Raw genomic sequence first — 22145 nt, 5'->3', positions numbered from 1 at the left:
TATCTGAGCCTTCCCTAGTGCTGCCTTTGTAAGTCCAGTGCTTTTCATTGAGACACACAGTATGTTTAATCCCTTTACATAATACTAGCATGGCTAAGAATATCCTTGCTAAGCTGTCATGTTGTTCCAGGATATTAATAACTAAAAAATATCATATGCATACAGATGTATTTTCTGTATAATAAGGAGCCAAATACAGCTCAGAGATGACTTTTATATTTTCCTTCTAGGTCAATGAATGCCTACCTTATAGTCTACCTGTGTATTCTCATCAGTAAAGCTTTGATAAACACGGTGTTGAAATATGTATGGCAGAGTGAGGCTTCCCGTGATGAGCCTTGGTACAACCAAAAGACGGACTCTGAAAGACAAAGACACTTGGTGAGAAAACGTTGTGCTCATTTCATGTATGTCCACTTCACAACGTCTTGGGTCTACCTCTTCGTCGCTTGCATTTCCTTCTCTGTTTCTTATGTCTGCCCCTCCAACTTGTGTTGTCTTCTTTTCTTCTGTTCTCCTTTGTCTTCTTGGGGTCTCTGTGACGTTGTTTAGTTTTTATGTTTCTAGTTGCGCTTATAGTGAAATATATATATATTTTTTTTGTCTGTTTTGTGTCGTTGCAGTTAATCAGAGCATTCACAGACTTTCTGGCTTTTATGGTCCTTTTCAACTACATTATTCCCGTCTCTATGTACGTCACGGTAGAAATGCAGAAGTTCCTGGGCTCTTATTTCCTCACATGGGATGAGGAGATGTTTGATGAGACAATCGGAGAAGGTCCTTTGGTGAACACCTCCGATCTTAACGAGGAGCTTGGACAGGTAAAATATCAATGCATACTTATAAAAAATGGAAAGTAAATGTGGCACTATATGTAAAGGAACTAATAATAATCATATATGTGTGCACAACTACCAAAACATACACAAATTTAGATATTTTAAGTATTTTTTGTCATCATTTCCTTTGCTAATCATTTTAGGCATACAAAAGGATTGCCAGCAGTGTTAATTTAGTTGACTAAAATATTTAAGCTGACTAAAATATGACTAAAACAATTCAGATGACTAAAATACAACCAAAACTAAAATGGCATTTTAGTCAAGATTATGACTAAAACGAAATTGAAATTTGACGTCAAAACTACCACTGCACTACCACAATAGAATACATCGGGGGCATCTACTAAGCTGCTGAAAGAAAAAAAATTAAGAAAAAAGCTTTTCTTATTTTTTTTTCTTAATATTTAATGTTGGTAATATATTCAGGTAATATGTGCAATGGTATTACAGCCACTAGAGTTTACTTTTTTCTTTGGTGGGGGGGGGGTTCATATTTGGGGGGGGGTTCATATAAGTTGTACTTCTGCTTGTCAAAAAGCAATATTTTTGTTTGTTTATGAAACTTGGTTTCATTTATGAAGACTTACTATATCACAACGGCTAAATCTGTGTCTGTAGTGCATGTTCCAACCTTAATACTATAAATAATAGATTTTTACTCCAGGAGTATATAATGTTTGTCAATTCTAAAGAAATAATGCAATAAAATGTATCTAAATCCGTTAGATTATAGTTGACTAAAATGTACTGGAGATTTTAGTCAACTAAAATATGACTAAAATTAAAACAACTCAGATGACTGAAATACGACTAAAACTAAAATGGCATTTTAGTCAATAAAACTCAATGGAAATCTGATGTCAAAATTAACACTGTTTGCCAGTAAAAGTCGCCATTTCCAATAGGTTATGTTCTAATAATTTCTTGATGTTACATTTTGTAAATTGACTCTTATTTTCTGTGTTGGTCTTTCAAAACATTATTTGGGCTAATGGGTGTTGGGTATGGGCATTGTTTTCCTGCATTTGACATGTTTGCCAATCAGCAAAATGCCATAAACTTTTATTGATTAATACACATAACAGTTCAGAGGCTGCGTTTGACCTGCTTTATGTTGTGCCGCTTATCTTTGGATGCAGAATGTCCTGTATCCTATAAGGTGTGTTTGAACTGCAGACAAAGCAAGTCAAATGCATCCTTTTCATGTCAAATGCTGTGTTCTCTATTGGAATACAGCTGCATACATTTGGAAGGATAATACTGTTCTTGTCTACAACACTCATTGCAATGAGCCCTTATAATTCTGAAGGCTGTTGTTTTGATTAACATTATCACAAATTCTGATCTTTGATCTACATATTTGCACGCTGATTAGGATGAATAGCTATATCTTTGACACATTATCATTATATTAACTTGCTAGATGCATTTTCCTCTGCTAGTATTACTTTGTAGCATTTCTTAAGCCCTGAGGTTATACCACATTATGGTGTTTGTGAGTTACAGTGGTCCCTTGTGATTTATTCCCTACAGTGTTACATTTCTGTTTATCCGCCTTCATGATAGCTGTCTACGCTTCCTGTTTATATATATATATATATATATATATATATATATATATATATATATATATATATATATATATATATATATATATAAATAAATAAATGAAAGGAACACTTTTTAATCAGAGTATAGCATCAAGTCAATTAAACTCCTGTGATATTGATCTGGTCAGTTAAAAATCAGAGGGGTTTGTTAATCAGTTTCAGCTGCTTTGGTGTTAATTAAATTAACAACAGGGGCACTAGATGGGCAACAATGAGACAACCTCCAAAACTGAATGGTTTTACCGGTGACCTTTTTTTCCCTACTCATCTTTTTTGTTTTTTCACTAGTTTTGCATTTGGCCTGGGTCATTGTCACTTCTGGTAGCATGAGGCGATACCTGGACCCTATAGAGGTTGCACAAGCATTCCAACTTCTCCAGGGTGGCACATCAATGCGTGCCATTGCCAGAAGGTTGGCCGTGTCACCCACCACAGTCTCAAAAGCATGGAGGATATTTCAGGAGACAGGCAGTTACTCTAGGAGAGCTTAACGGGGCAGTAGAAGGTCCTTTACCCATAAGCAGGACTAGTATCTGCTCCTTTGTGCAAGGAGGTACAGGATGAGCACTGCCAGAGCCCTACAAAACGGCCTCCAGCAGGCCACTGGTGGGAATGTCTCTGACCAAACAATCGGAAACCGACTTCATGAGGGTGGCCTGAGGGCCAAACATTCTCTAGTGTGCCCTGTGCTCACTGGCTGGCACAGTGGAGTTAGATTGGTATTTGCCATTGAACACCAAAATTGGCAGGTCCGCCACTGGCGCCCTGTGCTTTTCACAGATGAGGTCAGGTTAATCCTGAGCACATGTGACAGACGTGAAAGGGTCTTGAGAAGCCGTGATGGATGTTATGCTGCCTGTAACATTGTTCAGCATGGCCGGTGTGGTGGTGGGTCAGTGATGGTCTGGGGAGGTATACCCATGGAGAGATGCACAGACCTCTACAGGGACCCATTGTCAGACCCTACGCTGGTGCAGTGGGTCCTGGGTTCCTCCTGATGCACGACAATCCCCGTCCTCATGTGGCGAGAGTATGCAGCCAGTTCCTGGAGGATAACGGAATTGATACCATTGAATGGCCCCCATGCTCGCCTAACCTAAATCCAATAAAACACCGCTAGGACATTATGTTCTGGTCCATCTGATGCCACCAGGTTGCACTTTTCAGGAGCTTAGTGATGCCCTGGTCCAGATTTGGGAGGAAATAACCCAGGACACCATCCGTCGTCTCAAAAGGAGCATGCCCCGATGTTGCCAGGCATGCATACAAGCACAAGTGGGCCAAACAAACTACTGAGTACCATTTTAAGTTGCTGCAATAAAATGTCAGCAAAATGGACTAGCCCGCTGCATCATTTTTTCACTTTGATTTTGGGGTGTCTTTAAATTCAGCCCTCTGTAGGTTGATAAATTTCATTTTCATTAAACGATGTGGCAATAAACGATGTTCCTAACACATTACCCAGTCCATTTCAGTATAGATATATAGATTGAGATTTTTCCACATTGAGATATGATGTGTTTTCAAAGTGTTCCTTTAATTTTTTTGAGCAATGTGTATATGTATATATATAATATGTGAAAAAGAAAAGTGCGCTGATCCGTGATATGCTGCTCCCAGATAAAAATAAGTAAATGCGTGTAGTTGGTGGTGCGCTATATCTGAAATATGTGCAAAAATGCAAACAAATGATGTGCACCTCAAATATAAACAATATAGGTGCAAAACTCTAACATATAAATATATGTGAGAAAAAGTCCCAAGACACTAATGTGTCTGTGTTGAAACAATTTTCGGTGATGTAGCTGGTGACAGATGGTGTTCAAAAGCAATAAGTGACTTGAATTCCCTCCACCTGTTAGAATTCCTCCTTACCGGACGGAATGAAATAAGTGCTCTCCTTAAAGGAAACAAACAATTCCAGGTGCTCCCAAATCAAAAAAAAAAAAAATATATATATATATATATATATATATATATATATATATATATATATACACAGTATCTCACAAAAGTGATTACACTTCTCACATTTTTGTAAATATTTTATTATATCTTTCTATGCGACAACACTTTGCTACAATGTAAAGTAGTGAGTGTACAGCTTGTATAACACTGTATATTTTCTGTCCCTTCAAAATAACTCAACACACAGCCATTAATGTCTAAACCGCTGGTAACAAAAGTGAGTACACCCCCTAAGTGAAAATGTCCAAATTGGGCCCAAAGTGTCAATATTTTGTGCGTCCACCCTTATTTTCCAGCACTGCCTTATTCCTCTTGGTCATGGAGTTCACCAGAGCTTCACAGGTTGCCACTGGAGTCCTCTTCCACTCCTTCATGACGACATCACGGAGCTGGTGAATGTTAGAGAACTTGTGCTCCTCCACCTTCCATTTGAGGATGCCCCACAGATGCTCAAAAGGGTTTAGGTCTGGAGACCTGTTTGGCCAGTCCATTGCCTTTACCCTCAACTTCTTTAGCAAGGCAGTGGTCATCTTGGAGGTGTGTTTGGGGTCGTTATTATATAATAGTATGTTGGAATACTGCCCTGCGGCCCAGTCTCTGAATGGAGGGGATAATGCTCTGCTTCAGCATGTCACAGTACATGTTGCATTCATGGTTCCCTCAATGAACTGTAATAAGAACTGTAACTCCCCAGTGCTGGCAGCAATTATGCATCCTCAGACCATGACACTCCCACCACCATGCTTGACTGTAGGCAAGACACACTTGATTTTGTAACTCCTCACCTGGTTGCTGCCACACACACCATCTAAATCAAATAAGTTTATCCTTGTCTCATCAGACCACAGGACATGTTTCCAGTAATCCATGTCCTTAGTCTGCTTGTCTTCAGCAAACTGTTTGCTGGCTTTCTTGTGCGACATCTTTAGAAGAGGAGAAGTTAATGAAGTGTGCAGCTTATGGTCTGAGCACTGACAGGCTGACCCCCCACCCTTTCAACCTCTGCAACAATGCTGGCAGCACTTATACATCTATTTCCAAAAGACAACATCTGGATATGATGCTGAGCACATGCACTCAACTTCTTTGGTCGACCATGGCGAGGCCGGTTCTCAGTGGAACCTGTCCTGTTAAACTGCTGTATGGTCTTGGCCACCGTGCTGAAGCTCCTTTTCAGGGCCTTGGCAATCTGCTTTTAGCCTAGGTCATCTTCATGTAGAGCAACAATTCTTTTTTTCAGATCCTCAGAGTGTTCTTTGCCATGAGGTGCCATGTTGAACTTCCAGTGACCAGTATGAGAGAGTGAGAGCGATAACACCAAATGTAACACACCTGATCCCCATTCACACCTGAGACCTTGTAACACTAATTAGTCACATGACACCGGGGGGGGGGTGGCTAATTGGGCCCAATTTGGACATTTTCACTTTGGAGTGTACTCACATTTGTTGCCAGCGGTTCAGAGATTAAGGGCTGTGTGTTGAGTTAATTTGAGGGGACAGCAAATTTACACTGTTATACAAGCTGTACACTCACTAATTTACATTGTAACAAAGTGTCATTTCTTCAGTGTTGTCACATTAAAAGATATAATAAAATATTCACAAAAATGGGAGGGGTGTACTCACTTTTGTGAGATATATATACATTTTTTATTTTTTTTACCATTTTGGTAGACAGGTCCTTACAGGTAATACACCTAATCACTGAAGATTACCATTCTTGAATAGTAGATTTGTCTATGCATTTCGGTTCTCTCCAAATACTTTTAGTATAACATACAACATTTTAGCAACCAAACACATTCAATCTTTTATTCTTCAATTAAATTAACAAGGGATCTTATTGGTTATTATGGGCATGGTCTTGACTTTTATGAAGAACATTCTTGTCTCTTATTTTTATAAATGATCTAAGGTAGCCATACATAATGGATGGCGAGACATCTGTTTAACTTCAATGTTGTTGCTTTCACACCAAGAACAGCAGTAGTCTTCTCTCTGACTTGGCTGATGGATGTTGGTGAGCAAATTTGGTGAAATACACATTGGGGGGGGGCGTCTATCAAGCGAATTAGCTACACATTTAGACAAAATCATGCTGCTTGCCACTTAGCAAAGTCTCCAGGACAGGTTTACGGTGTTTTAATGACCCAGATGTGCCTGTTTTCCTGGGCAGCCAAATACAACAGATTTGCAATGTGTGGGATAGATTTATTACTGAAGATGAGGTAGATTTTCACATAGATGCATAATTAAAAAGTGATAAGGATCAGGTTTCATTTAGTCACAGGCAGTGTTACAGAACAGTCAAGTGAGGAATTTATGACTCAAACCGAAACCTTTTAAATAATCTGCCGTGCAATTTGTCTCACTGCTACTGTTTAGCTTTGGTGTGTGACACCATTGATAAATGTCCCACATTCTGTTTTCCCCATAGAAGGGGCACAGATTTTGGTAGCTTGTGTTTGTTGAAAATCTCTATTCATTATTTTTATTTAATATTTTTATTGTTTTTTCTGGAACAATAATTTTTATTGAAAAAAATGCACAGGTGCAGATCAACAGTTTACCCACGCAGGGGGATCAGGTGAGAGACATCAAGTTACACAGAACATCAATGAATGACCAAAAACAGGTCCATTTTATAGAACAAGTGCTCAAAGTGGGACCCCGGGGCACAGGCCGTAGGTCTGCGAAAATGACCAAAGTCTAAATGCATCAGCACACAGGGGGAGGGTAAATATCCACAGGCTAGGATCTAGGCCGCATCATTAATTAGGAAGTGCCCAGACTGATCAAGGGTACTGTGGGAAGGGCATAAGACCACCAAGGGTACACATTTTTAAAAATTTGGCGTGGGAGTTATAGATAATTTTTGACATTTTCTCAATAATCATAAGGTCCGTCATTTTGCTCCTCACCACAGCAATCAAAACAGAGGGTTTCTTCCAGGCTCTGGCAATGGCTCTCTTCACTGAGAAAAACAGGTAAGTCGCTAGTTTTTTTGGTACAAAAATAGACCCTGAAAAGGACAATGCACTAAAGCCAACTTGGCGTCCTTAATCACGAAAAATATGAAAAAAGAGTTGAAGGAGCCCGAAAACCCTGGACCAGAGCCCTGTTAACCAAGGACGAGAATATCAGATGCGGATAACGTCTCCCCGATGTCCACAACCCCTGTCGCTATAGGATGGGTTTGCATTGGCTGTATGAACCAGAACCCAATGTCGCCTCAAGAGAACATTGTAGGCAGCTTCCAATGTAGTAGTGTTAAAGGAGCACTTTGCGACTTGAGACCGGGCCTTACTCCCCTCGTCAGGGTCAATGGATGCCGCCAAATCATGTTCATCGAGACTTCTTCAAGCGGCAGCAGGACAATCGTGTGCGTTGAGGGAGGAATAACCTCATGAGATGGTGCCTGGGGCACGAAGGCAAGTGAGTTTAAATGCTGTTTTTTTGAAAGGGGAAATCGGAAATTACACCGCAGAGAGGACACCCAGTGTCATAGTTGAGCGGATCAAAAAAATTCAGCGGGTTAAGCTTTGCGGATTTCGTGGAGTGAAGGCCACAAGGGAAAGAAGCAGCAGGTTGCGAAGAAATGATAGACCTCCGTGGATCCATTGGACACCCACCAGGTGAATAACCCTTCTCCTTGAACAGAGCAAGGAGCGTGAGGAAGGGAGACATAAGACTGTCAGAATAATGGACTGAGTCCCAGAGTTTTAGGCTGTGGAGCATAAGAGGACTCAGAGTGTAGGGGTGGAGCTTAGGAATCTCAATGTGTTTTTATCCGCACGATTCCTATTGCCTTGATGGACAGCCCTCCAATGTCAAATATTTGCTCAGTTAATACAAGAATTGATGTAATCGGGTACTTTTGCAAGCATTTGTGTGAACATCAGTAGTCTAACCTACCAATCCAGTAAGATGCAAATTCCATCTGTTCTAATTGTATGCATTTTGGAACAAACATATTTTTTAAGGATGCTGGTCTAAATCACTTTCCTAATGAGAAGTTGTGCCTGTTTTACATGCTTCACAGTCTTTGGTTATTTGCACCTTAAAATCAGGCTGTTTTGTAGAAAAAGAAAAGGCCCCCATCTGATACATCATGAGGACCAAGGACGTAGTAAGGAGGAGAGACCAGAAATGTAACAGAAGGGATTCCTCAGAAGTGCATACATATTGCAGAGCTCTGCTTTTATAAAATTGTTTGATTGAAGATGTTGTTTTAGTGTAGGCAAAGTTTAAATTCAGGTTGTCATCTGGTGTCACTTGGGCATTGTTCACTGAAAGAAACATTTAAGGACTAGAGCATTTTAAGAATATTATCTGACTGTTTTGCATTCCCTAGTGTCTTTTAAAATACGTTGCAAAATTTTCCTGAAGTACTTGTGCTCATTAATATTCCTCTATCTACCTCCTCTTCCTGTTTTGATGGGTGAAGAGAAAAATGACAGATACTTGCATATGCATCGATTTTGTTTTATAGCTCTAGCATGTCCTTCTTTGTCCTGTCCCTTTTTTATATGGCTAAAATCTTTTCCTGCTGCACTTGATTTTATGTGAGTACCTGTGCCGCCTCCTCAAACCCATCATAAATACTGGAAGGAAGGTTGAAAATAATATCAGTGTGCACATAGCATAACTATTTGTAATGATAAGGGACCATGCAAATAAAACTGGAGGAACATTTTGCACATGCAAACTAGTCAAATGTTAACCATCTTTTTCTAATTTGTGCTAGAAGAATGAAAGCTGGAATCTTAAAGTAGATCCAAACTTTTACAAAAAAAAAATCCTAGTTCGGTATAGGTCTGTAAGTAAAATAGAACTACATTTTTGGTAAAAAAAAAAGGCTATGATGAAAAAGTTTTGTTCAGAGCAGAAACAAATTATAATTGACCTCTCTGTACTTGGGATCATTGTCACTGAGAAAGAAACAAGGGAGACACCTATTAGTTATTGCCAGAACAAGAGGGCAAGGTATTTGGGCTGCATGAATAATAAAGGTCTTAATGTGTCCAATTCAGGGAGTGGAGAGACCCTGATGGTTTTTATACAGTATACGCAAATAATTACCATTCTGGAGCTCAGAGTTCTGAGAGCACATAGGTGGTACCAATTGTATTTATATGGGCACATCACCTGGTGTGGGGATTCAATATCACTGAGGATTTAAGTGGATTGTTATTGGTCCCAACGTGATCATAGGTCCCAAAGAGAGATTGTTTATCTATTTTAAACATTAGAACACTGTGATCAAGCTGAAGAGTTGATTATGTTGTGTATGAGCATATATTTGCTAGTATATATATATTTCCTTATCTTATGTAACTGTTATGTCTTTAACCAGTTCTGAATCTGAAGTTTTTGCCCTCTTAATGACCAGGCCATTCTTTTTGCAATTTGGCACTGCATTATTTTAACGGACAATTGCGCAGTCGTGCGACACTGTACTCAAATACAATTTGTCCTTTTTTTCCACTATTAGAGCTTTCTTTTGGTTATATTTGATGACCAGTGTGAGTTTTATTTTTTGCGCTATAAAGAGTGACAATTCTGAAAAAATTAAACAATATTTTTCACATTCTGCTTTATAACATTCCCAAAAAAAAAAATAAAAAAATCTAAATTTTTCATCCTTTTAGGCCAATTTGTATTTTGCTACATATTTTTGGTAAAAAAAATCACAATAAGCATATTTTGATTGGTTTGCGCAAAAGTTATCGCGTCTACAAACTAGGGGAAAGATTTATGTAATTTTTAATATTTGTTTTGCTAGTAATGGCTGTGATCTGCGATTTTTAGCGGGACTGCGACATTGCAGCAAACAGATTGGACCCCAAACTGACATTTTTTACACTTTTGGGGGGACCAGTGACATTAGTACAGTAATCAGTGTTAATAATATGCACTGTTACTGTAATAAGGACACTGGCAGGGAAGGGGTCAACACAGTGGTGATCAAAGAGTTAAGTGTGAGCCTAAGGGAGTGTTTTATAACTGTATGGGGGATGGGCTTGTGAAATGACCATAGAGACTTGTGATCCTATATAGGAGGATCACAGGCGTTCTGTGATCATTTCAGAGAGAACAACGGTCAGCTGGGTTTACAGCTGCTGACCCTCCTTTTCTCTCAGCGGGGAGCGATCGCAGGTGCCTGACAGCAATCGCGGCCGCCCACACAAAATCAGGTAAGAGCTTCATTACATTATCTTAAACAATTCAAACTGTAAAACAGTAATATCAGTACATCTAATGAACTGCTAACAAAAACATAAACTATAAATTAATTAAACAGTAAGCTGAATAACAACTAGTCACCTAACAGTGATCTAATGAAACAGTAATCTAATTAACATAAACATATAACATCCCACAATAGTTTGTTATTGAGGTGAAGTGGACACAATACTAGCAGACAGACAGGAATAGATGACTCAATTACCAATGGGAGGCACAAAACGGGGAATTATACAATGAAAGAAAGACACCTTAATAAACATATTATAGCAGGGGACTCCAGCATCAGGTTGTTTTGAGCCAATTATATTAACATCTATTCTGAGTCTCTGAGTCTAGGAGGCCCTAAATCTGTATCCAGGTCCTAGGTTCCCAGAGTCTGTGTGTTTCGGGGGGGGGGGGGGACATGGACCCGAATTCGAAGCAAAACCATTCCAAGGGTCCCCCAGGCACACACCTCCTAAGAATAGAGCCCCCCCCCTGAAAAGCCAGGGCCCATAGTCAATAGGCTACCCTGCATTTCCCTCCAAAAGCCCCTGTCCCGGTTGAGTCACACAACCCACAAGCACCACCAAACGTTTGCCAAATCAAGCAAAAAAAAAAAAAAAAAAAAGAATAGTTTACCTCAATATATAAAATAACCATGTAAAACAACAACTTATTTCTTCTTAATAAGCATTTTAATACATATCCTCCTATAAATTAATATATCTTTGTTAATTTATAGAAAAAAAATAAAAAGACTGAGGAGGCATTTGTTCAATTATTGTGCGTTTGAAATTGGAAAGGCCTGCTATTAGCCGCTAAAGCAATTAGCAACAGTGCATTTATAAGAAAGATTCCAAACAGAAGGTGCTAATTATTCCCACACATTCATCTTCCTCCTTGATATCCACGTCCCTGTGTTTTTACAAACAATACACATCATGGTAAATAAACACCAGCTGGCTTTCATGACGTGGCCATGGATTCACATGTGAACACAGATGTGAACATTCTGCTAACCTGGTCATCTGCAGCTCAACAACACGCAATAATGGCCAGTAAGCTTTAAAATAAAAAGGCAGCACTTTTCAGTCATTAACTAACACATAACGAATATTGACCCTAATGTACGCTACCTAATGTAAAACAAAGTAAGGTATTTTATATATTGTAATCAATAATGTGTCTCTAACCAAAGCTCGTAAAACAAATATTGTTGCAGTAATGTAGAATTTTTTTTATATATATATATTTTTTTATAATTTATCACACCAGCAAGGTGTACCAAGGGAAACTTCCTTTCTTAACCACTGGACCTCTGGATCATGTACCCCCCTTCATGACCAGGCCATGTTTTGCGATACGGCACTGCGTTATTTTAACTGGCAATTGCGCGGTCGTGCAACGCTGTACCTAAACAAAACTGATGTCCTTTTTTCCCACAAATAGAGCTTTCCTTTGGTGGTACTTGATCACCTCTGTGGTGTATATTTTTTTTGCTATAAACAAAAAAAGACCGAATAATTTTGAAAAAACTAAATATTTTTTACTTTGTGCTATAAAACATATCCAATAAAAAAATGTAATTTATTCAACAATTTAGGCCAATATATATTCTGCTACATATTTTTGGTAAAAAAAATCCCAATAAGTGTATATTGATTGGTTTGCGCAAAAGTTCTAGCATCTACAAACTATGGGATATGTTTTAGTTTTTACTAGTAAAGACGGTGATCAGCGACTGTGATATTGGGGCGGACAGTCGGGACACTAACTTAAACTTTTGACACTTTTTGGGGACCAGTGGCACGAACACAGTGATCAGTGCTTAAAATATTCAGTCACTGTACTAATGACACTGGCTGGGAAAGAGTTAACATCAGGGGCGATCAAAGGGTTAACTGTGTGCCTGACCACTGCTTTAATACTGTTGGGGAGGTGCTTGTACTAGGAAAAGGCATGGAACAGTGCCCCTGCTTAGCAGAGACACAGGATCAATGCCTTCTGTACTGACCGAACAGCGACCTGCCTTGTTTACATAGGCAGACTGCCGTTCTGCCTGTGTATCGAAGCATCGACGGGTGCCGGCCGACAGAGTCCACTGTACCTGCCAATCAGCCACCTGCGGCATGTGCCCCAACTATATATATATATATATATATATATAGTATACAGTAGGCAAGTGGTTAGGCTCCATTAACTCCTGTGCGTCTCGTTTTCAGGCTTTTTTTTGGGGGGCTTTTTACAGGAGTTTTTTCCAGGTGTTTGGAGGGAAGGCATTGACATCTAACAAAAATGCCTGTAATCAGCCAAAAAATAAGCTTATGTACTTTTTTGAGCTTCAGGCGTTTTTCTTCTGGAGACAAAACGCTCAGATGTGAACAGGGGCCGTTAAAATGAATGGGATTTTGCTTGTTGGACGTTTAGAGACTTCAGAGATGAGTGTTTTATGAGCTGAAATATGCTCAGGTGTGAACAGGTCCATAAGCTGGCTATAGATCACTTGTTTTTGTTTTAGGCAAAAAAAAAAAAAAAAGGAGTTTCCCCCCAAGCAGGAGACAGATGGAGGAATCCTCCTAGCTGAGACATTGTATTCTGATAGTGAGATTTCTCCACTATAAGAATACGCTGATTGGCTGCAGTATCTGAGTCATCTATTCCTGTCTGTCTGCTAGTATTGTGTCCACTTCACCTCAATAACAAACTATTGTGGGATGTTATATGTTTATGTTAATTAGATTACTGTTTCATTAGATAACTGTTAGGTGACTAGTTGTTATTCAGCTTACTGTTTAATTAATTTATAGTTTATGTTTTTGTTAGCAGTTCATTAGATGTACTGATATTACTGTTTTACAGTTTGAATTGTTTAGGATAATGTAATGAAGCTCTTACCTGATTTTGTGTGGTATATATTCTGTGTGAGTTTACAATAAAGTCAGTTCCAGTTTGCACCTAAGCTATTGTTGTCTAGTTCTTGGGTGCAATGCTTAGCTATAATACCTGGTTCCAGAGTGGAGGAGGCTGTATCTTGGTGGAAGCACCCAGGCTGTCACAGGTAGTATGGTAGCTTAGTGGATAGTGGTTTTCGCCATCTATCCCATTGCAGAGATTTCCCTTTAATTTCTTTTTTTTTTCCAATAGAAATGTTATTAATATAAAGAGGTTTAACAAACATGTCCAAGCACAGTTTTGCAAACAGTAAAATGTATATAGTCAAGATCAGTGAATGCCTCTTCACAATTCCCTTCACTTTCTGTCCCATAGCCAAAGTGGGAGGAAATCCCTGTAAATAAAGGGAATTCCTTGGGGCCTCCAGCGCACCAGATCTAGTGTCCCCATTTGAAGATTTACCCCCTGTTATTTTTTTGGGGACAACCCAAAATTTGGGATTTTCTTTTACTTTCAATAATAATGGTAAACAGGACAAATAGGGAGGTTGTATCTCCTTAACGGGGCACAGACAGCAATAAAAGCTGACCGGTGTTCTATTCCATCTCCACTATATCCAAAACTAAGAAAATAAAAAATAAATAAAAAAAAAGTTTTGCCTATAGTTATACTTTAACAATGTTTTTCTTTTTTTTCTTTTTTTTACTTTTACTTTTTTTTAATTTTAATGATAAATCGAGAGTGAATCTTCCTAATGGGGGCACAGACTGCAATAATATCTCATAGGTTTTCTAATCCCTCTCCACTCTATCCAAAGCTAAAAAAAAAAAAAAAAAAACGTTTTTTCCTTAGTTATACCTTAAAGCTCGCCATACACGTTACACTGTGACTGTATAATTCCTGTACAATCACCTTTATATTTACAAAAATGAAGTAGCATTTGCCTAAATAGTTCCATACACGTATATCATATCAAGACAAGCCCTTGCACTGTAGTTGTTAGTAGATCTTAAAGGGGTAGTCCAATCACATTATAATTTGTATTATGAGCTTGAGAGCACCATGAGAGGTTGATCATATACAAAAATCAAATCGTATTCAGAAACCTCACAATTGCTTATTTGTTGGGTATCCATAGCCTAAAAGAGAAAAAGGGGGGGAGATTGGCGCAATCGGACGGCAAGAGCTGCTGCGATAATCTGGATATGGGCAAAAGGCAGATGGCAGAGTCCAGAGGAATTGCTAACACTTTGATGGCTGCAGGCTTTGTAGGGTGAAGTAACCCTGTATGGATCCAAGACAAAAGAGAGAGAGAAGACTTGCTATTAAATTGACTTTATTGCTACACTTAGATCGGCGCTTGGTCTTCTCTCTCTCTTTTGTAAAAGAGAAGTCTACCCTTTAGTCTGTGTTTAGATATTTATTTTGTACGCATAAATATATACTGGCCAGTTGTATTTCTGATTATGCATGCTGGTCTACTTCCTGCTTAGCAGAGCTTCTCAATAGTCATGTGTGATTTCCCTGGGCTATAGGTCACATGCGGGAGCTCAGGAGCAGTATTGTTCATTCATACCAAGAAAGGGGCACTAATTCTACTAAAAATAAAAATTGTAATTATTCATGCTGCTATATGCAACTTGGATTGTTTGTTTGAAGTTTACATATTAAAAATAGGTTCACTTTAAATTCCAAAGTTGTTTCACGCATTGATTCAGAATTTACTTATCATGCAAGCTTTATGAAATCCTCTTTCAAAACAAGCATGCTTTCATCATCTATTGTCACGTATTGAGGTATTATTTAGGTATTTGAGGTAATTTAGTACACACACTTACAGTCTCTTATCGAAGATTCACTTTCCCTAGCATCAACCCACACTTACAAAACAGACACCTTTTAAGCAATACCATCACTCCTTCGAACATCCCATTGTTTCAGCGTTTCTCTTTCCAACCAATGGCGAGGGGACAATTTGGTGTTATATTACAGTAAACTGCTAGATTCTGCTTAACACTTGCAGGAAATTCATTGTCCCATGATATGGAATGGCTCCATGACTGGCGGTGTGCAACTATGGCTGGTACTGCTACAAACACCTGTGCCATATACGTAGTAGCTTTAGAAGACGTTGCAGCATAGGAACACCTATGACTGATAGATTTAAAATATACATTACGGTGTTCTGCAGCTTCTGCTGTTTTTGGTTTTGATCGCCTTCTGTGTTTGGATTCTGCTTCTCATTTTGCCCACCAACCTCAATAATTTCTGCCAGTATTATGACTTTGCTCAAACATTGCAGCCTTGAATTTAGTTTTCATTGATCTTTATAGGTTACATACATCCCTTTCATTTTGGCACGTAATATTATTAACTGCCACCACATGACTGGAGCAAACCTGAGGACCATCAGCTGGAAGTGTCACCCACTGAAACCCCAAACTCCTTGTGGTTCTTGGTGAACACAAGATTTCTTACACACTCTGCACTCTCTGTAAGTTAGGGAAGTCCATGCAGCACACTAAAAACTAGAAGGGTTGCCATCTGTGACATTCCATATGCTTGATGATGGGGCTTGAGACTTCTATCGAAAAGACCAAACAATTGTTTTTTCATCTGATATATGCATTCAAATCGTAACACATTTTAAATGAATTCTCCATGGAAAAATAAATACAGCATTGCATCATCTTTCCTAAATTTCCAGAGTATCATTCAACAATATGGCAAACATATTTTAGGGCTTGTTGCAGTGTCCATAGATATTGAAGTTGGTTGGATGTGCAGGCCTCTTAACTGGTAACTCACAAACAGGAATGCTTGTCCAGCTCTTTATGTTCAGTCCTGGGCAGATTAAAAGTCAGATGATGGCCTGTTTACCCCAGGAAAGGGAGAGGGTGCAACAATAGTGAACAGAATAGGCTTTCTAATTCATACATTTTACATTACTTTGGAGTGGTGAACCAGAGTGTCTGCCAGACAACCAGACATGAGATTCAAATGACCCCACTAGATCAGACAAATCATTTCAGGACCATGTACAGTTTTCCATGATAACCATTTCAGACATTTTATTTTGTGTCTTATGGACTAGTTGGAGAAGAGCTATACTTTCAAAATAACAGATTAGACCTAACATATTTGATTGCGTTGATCTGTACTTCTCCAGCCATTTGCTGCAAATGAAGTCAGCAAAACTTGGACTCAAAGCAAGTGAAATATTAACGTCTGTATGGTGACAGAGATAATTAAAAAAAAAAAAAAAAAAGCTACCGTTCAGATTTTTTAACATTATCTAAATACATTATTTCTCTGTCGCTCATTGACAGACGTAGTCCTCGTTGATTAATAACAACTCGGGTTATACTGCCCTCTACAGGAGTAGGACTAGACAGGAAAGAAAACGTTCTGGCCACACCCTAGGGGCAGTCCCAGAGGGTATATCCTCTCACTTCCTGCTACAGCAAATCAGTTTTTTTCTGTCTAGTTAGGAGTAAGGACCTAGATGCCTTGCTAGGATCTTCGGTCCTGGCAGAATTTTTTTCTTAGAAAGATTTTTTTTAGACCGCTTTTTTCTCCAGTGTTCCTGTGAGATCTTCAAGCAAGCAAGCTGTAACTGGGCGACGGGCTGGATGTTGAGATCCAGTGGTCACCCCAGTTCAGCCTACGAGCGCGTGCAGGCCATAGCTCCGCGCTGGGTCAGCCGCGACATAGTCCCACTGGACGGGGACTGACCCTGCGAGTTAAACGTCTCGCTTGAACGCCAATGACCAAGAGTCACGGCGTCCGTACTGGTCGACAGCCCCCCCACCCCGGTGGAGAGGGGTTCTGTCAGGAGTGGCGCCCGCCTGGTTCCGGTTTGGTGAGTAGTATGTTCCCCCTCCCCCCCTGTCGGGTTTGTGGTGGACGCGGGCCCCTCTCTGGAATGGTAGGATGGGTTTCCCCTCTATCCTATACAGGTCACAGATCACCCAATTTGAGTGTGATTTTTGTGAACAGAAACCAGGAGGCTTGGTTTGGGAGCTGACTATCTAATGTCATTTTAAAACTGTAAAGGTGACTGAAGTCAGTGGCAGTACTAGAATGGGCATTACTAATGAAGCAAGAGGTATCTTACCTGTCAGAGGTGTTCACAGGGCGATGCCTATGCCTGAATCACTGCAGTCCAGATCGCCATTCCTCCAGCAAGGGCAGAGTGCTGCCTTCCGACGGCCCACGGACCGCATGCGGCCCGCCGGGATCCAGTATCGCCGGCCAGGCTTATCACCATCAGGGTGAAGGTTGTGGGGCCGAGATACTCCCGCAGGCGAACATAGAATCCTGTACAGGCCGCCGCCATTGTCTGGCAGATCGCACGAGGCCGCCATATTGGCGTAGCCTCGTGTCTCCAGCATGGGGGCGGCCATGTTTGAGGTGACCAAACGCCTCGTGGAGCCAGGGGGAGGCACCGGAAGGCGTGTTAAAGGGCGGAGCCGCCTCCTTTACCCAGGAAAAAGGGCCAAAGACTTCCTGTCTGTAACAGGACAGCACTGAGCAAGCTGATAGAAAACTTCTGTGCATCAGGGATGAGCCTCGGAGTCTCTCTCTCTCTCTGTGGGGTCTAAAAAGGCAGGTAACACTGAGGGGCGCTGTTGCGCTGGGGGATTACAAAAAAAAAAAAAAAAGTTTTTTACTTTTTTTTTTTGTAGCTGGCAAATGTCTTGTATAATCATTGACTCTGCCGCATAGGTATCCCCACCTGATCCCCTCAAGGTGGCCGCAGGACCCTCCAGTACCCCACTTGTTTTTAATGCATTTTTGGCAGTTTTGGAGTCTTTGGTATCCCGGGTGGAGGTGGCCTGTCAGGGACGGGGGTCAAGAAGTGACCCCCGCCTACCCCTATTTTTTATCTGATACTTCAGATACGGATTCGGAGCTGGTCGATGCAGCTGCAGGTCCCTCTTATGGGGCTGTTGTCTCAGGTAATGTCTCCTCAGCAGTGAAGAGAACGTTTCTGCCTCCGCCATAGCACAAGAGTGGTGGATGCACTAGTTGTGTCCGTCCGGGAAACCTTTAGTCTTGAGGTTACACCGGTAGAGGTAGCTGAGACTGAGATTCCTTTTTGGTACTTGTTAGCCTACCAAAAGGGCGAAGGATTTTCCTTTACCCAAATGGGGTCGTTTTGAAACAAACCCCTGTTATTTCTAAACGCATGGCTAGGCGCTATCCGTTTGAGGAATCCCTCTTTAAAGGAAGGTCATATGGTCAGGATACAGGATCGAGTTTCGATCACTTCCACCGGTGCGATTCTTCCCTTCTAACATTGAACGGTTTCAGGGGTTCTATTCGAACCTGTTCACAATGCCCAGGAAAGAGGGCAAGGTGCGTCCAATTTCTGGACTTGGGGAAAGATGGAGTCCAGCCGAACAGTGGTGGCCTCCCTGCATCAGGGGGATTTCCTGGCGTCAATAGACATTTAGGATGCCTATCCTTATATCCCCATCATCGCAGGACATCAGCGTTTTCTTCGCTTTCCCAAAGATCATCCCTGGTTCCCACCAGGAGACTGAACTATCTGGGCCTAATGTTGGATACATCCTGGGCAAGAAAGTTTCTCCTTGCGGAGAAACTCCAGAAGGTTCAGTCAACGATTCGGATGTTGCTGTCCGTCAATTGGCTGGGACTGATGGTGGCCTTCTTAGAGGCAGTACTGTATACCCAGTCTCATACCCGAATTCTCCTGAAGGAGATTTTTTTCTAATGGAATCAGAATTCCAATTTCCTGGACAATTGGATCCGGTTGAGCGAGCGGACCAGGAAGTCTCCGATGCTCAACCAGGGGAAGTCATTCCTTCCGATAGCATCCAGGTTACCAATAGGGTATCGGAACTGAGAGCGATCAGATTTTGTCTGATTTACTGGACCGAGCAGCTCTAGAGTAGCCCGATTCGGATCCAATCGCACTATGCCACGGTCGTGACTTATGTCAAGAAAGGGGCACTTAGAGTGTCCTGGTGGCCATCGAAACGACTAGCATCTTTCATTTGACGGAACGTTTTGTTCCGGATCTCCCTGCAGTGTTCACTCCGAGGGTGGGAAATCGGTAGGCAGATTATTTCAGCCATCAGATTCTGGATCAGGGGGTATGGCCTCTGCATCCAGAGGTTTTTCACTAGCTGTCCCTTCATTGGGGCACCCCGGATGTGGATCTGTTGGCACCTTGGCTCAACAGGAAGGTGCGGAGGTTTGTAGCTCGCACCCGCGATCCTCTAGCGGACGCAGCAGAAGCGCTGATCGCCCTGTGGGGGCAGTATCAGCTACGGCATGCCTTCCATCCTCTCAAGTTACTGCGGGAACTTCTTCGCAGGATAGAGGTGGAGGGAATTACAGTTATTCTGGAAATTCCGGACTGACTTCGTCGAGCCTGGTACGCCGACTTGGTGAGGCTAGTCGCGGACGCTCCTTGGAGACTTCCTCTCAGGGAGTATTTGCGGTCTCAGGGACCGATCTTCCATCTTGTTTTACTATCGCTGGCTTAATGGCCTGGCCATTGAGACCCAGGTACTGAAGGACAAGGGAGTGCCAGCTTCAGTTATTCCTACCTCTAGTTAAAGCAAGGAAAGCGACTTCCAGCACATGGAAGTCTTATATTGCGTGGTGTGAATCTCTTGGATTTCCCCCACCTACCTATTCGGTGACCCGAATCTTGGTCTGTCTGCAACAAGGGGTTGAGCAGAAATTGTCTTGAGCACATCAAGGGTCAGGTTTCAGCGTTAGCAATCTTCTTTCAGAAACTTTTGGCTAATCATTCCTTGATGCGGAATTTCATCCAGGGGTGCGACATCTGGCTCCGCCAGTGCATGCACCCTTACCGCCTGGGATGTTAAGTTAGTGTGGTCGGTTCTTCAGAAACTTCTCTTTGAAGATATTAGGGAGATTCCCTTGCTTACATTATCCCAGAAGGTGGCCTTCTTGGGGGCCATTACTTCTGCACGCAGGGTGTCAGAACTGGCCGCATTATCTTGTCGTTCCCCATATCTGTAAGACGAACTCACTTTTTGTGAGCACGGATAGCCCTAGAAGGGGGTTACCTGTGTCTGCCGCGACCATATCTAGATGGACCAGTCAGACGGTGGTACAGGCTTATTCTATTAAGGGTCGGAATCCTCCGTTCCCTGTTAAGGCGCACTCTACTCGGGCGCCTAGTGTTTCCTGGGTCTTCCGCCATCAGACGTCAGCGATCCAGGTTTTCAAGGCAATGACTTGATCGTCGGTTCATACCTTTACATCATTTTATAAAGTTGATGTGATGGCATCGTCAGATGCCTCTTTTGGCCGCAAGGTTCTGCAGGCCGCAATCTGAGGAGACTGTTGGTCTATCTCAAGGGTTTGTTGGGTTTTTCACTTAGGTCTCATCTTTTTGCTCGATGAGTCCTTGATGCTTCTGGTTGGCTCCGGTTGGGCCTTCTGGATTTTGATTTCTATTAGCCCACCCCTCATTTGTGGTACTGCTTTGGGACGTCCCGAGTTGTTATTAATCAACGAGGACTATGTCTGTCAATGAGCGACAGAGAAAAATTGATTTTTGTAAAATCTTACCGTAAAATCCTTTTCTCTTAAGCTCATTGACAGACGTAGTACCCGCCCCTCTGTTTTTGAGTTGGGTTGGGTTAAATTCTCTAAACACTGCTTTGTGACATAACTGATTTGCTGTAGCAGGAAGTGAGAGGATATACCCTCTGGGACTGCCCCTAGGGTGTGGCCAGAATGTTTTCTTTCCTGTCTAGTCCTACTCCTGTAGAGGGCAGTATAACCCGAGTTGTTATTAATCAACGAGGACTACGTCTGTCATGAGCTTAAGAGAAAAGGATTTTACGGTAAGATTTTACAAAAATCCATTTTTTGGTGCTGTGGTTTTACCATGTGGTGCTTTTTTATTAGGATTTACCATTTTATATCTGCTTCAATATGTAACATTTAAGTTTAACCTTTTCTCAGTGTATTATTCTCCTTTATCCACAGGTAGAATATATATTCACAGATAAGACCGGGACACTGACAGAGAATAATATGGAGTTTATTGAGTGCTGCATTGAAGGTCATGTGTACATACCACATGTAATCTGTAATGGGCAGATCCTTCATGATTGCCTGGGCATTGACATGATTGATTCCTCACCTGGAGCTGGAGGCAAAGTAAGTTTGTTTTAAATATCCATATTTTATATACCATAAAATGGTGAACGAAATTCAGTTTTTTCCTCATATGAGGCTGTAGTATTATGTTAGTACTGTACTGTTATTGCTTTGGTAAGTTATTGTTCACAAATTGGATTATTACACTAAAGCTGGGCCACACGCTTTATAACATTTTTCTGCCGAATTTGACCCTTGACCCACTGACTATTATCCAAATTTAAACTGTGTTTGGTTCTACTAACTACCAATGATTGCTGGAAATGTACAGAAATCTAGTTAAGGAGTTACTTAATCCTCACTGTATATCCAGCTAGTTCTCCAAATGCTCAATGTCTATATTCTATAAGGAGTAGTAATACATCATATACAGTGCCTTGCGAAAGTATTCGGCCCCCTTGAACTTTGCGACCTTTTGCCACATT

At 41.1% G+C, this 22145-nt stretch overlaps 1 protein-coding gene across 4 annotated transcripts in view; it reads left to right on the top strand.

The window, feature by feature from the left end:
• Window positions 1-22145, top strand: part of ATP11A (ATPase phospholipid transporting 11A) — a 302717-nt gene that overhangs the window by 187603 nt on the left and 92969 nt on the right. For all 4 annotated transcript variants that reach the window (XM_082245175.1, XM_082245178.1, XM_082245177.1 and 1 more), the window contains exons 11-13: window positions 231-381; window positions 624-821; window positions 21547-21720. In XM_082245175.1, coding sequence (XP_082101301.1) covers window positions 231-381; window positions 624-821; window positions 21547-21720 — 523 coding nt within the window. The remainder of the gene's footprint in view (window positions 1-230; window positions 382-623; window positions 822-21546; window positions 21721-22145) is intronic.

The sequence above is a fragment of the Pelophylax lessonae genome, assembly GCF_965119305.1.
Source record: "Pelophylax lessonae genome assembly, chromosome: 2".
Classification (NCBI taxonomy): Eukaryota; Metazoa; Chordata; class Amphibia; order Anura; family Ranidae; genus Pelophylax; species Pelophylax lessonae.
The sequence above is the reverse complement of the archived record's forward strand: the minus strand, read 5'-3'. Positions and strand labels throughout refer to the sequence as shown.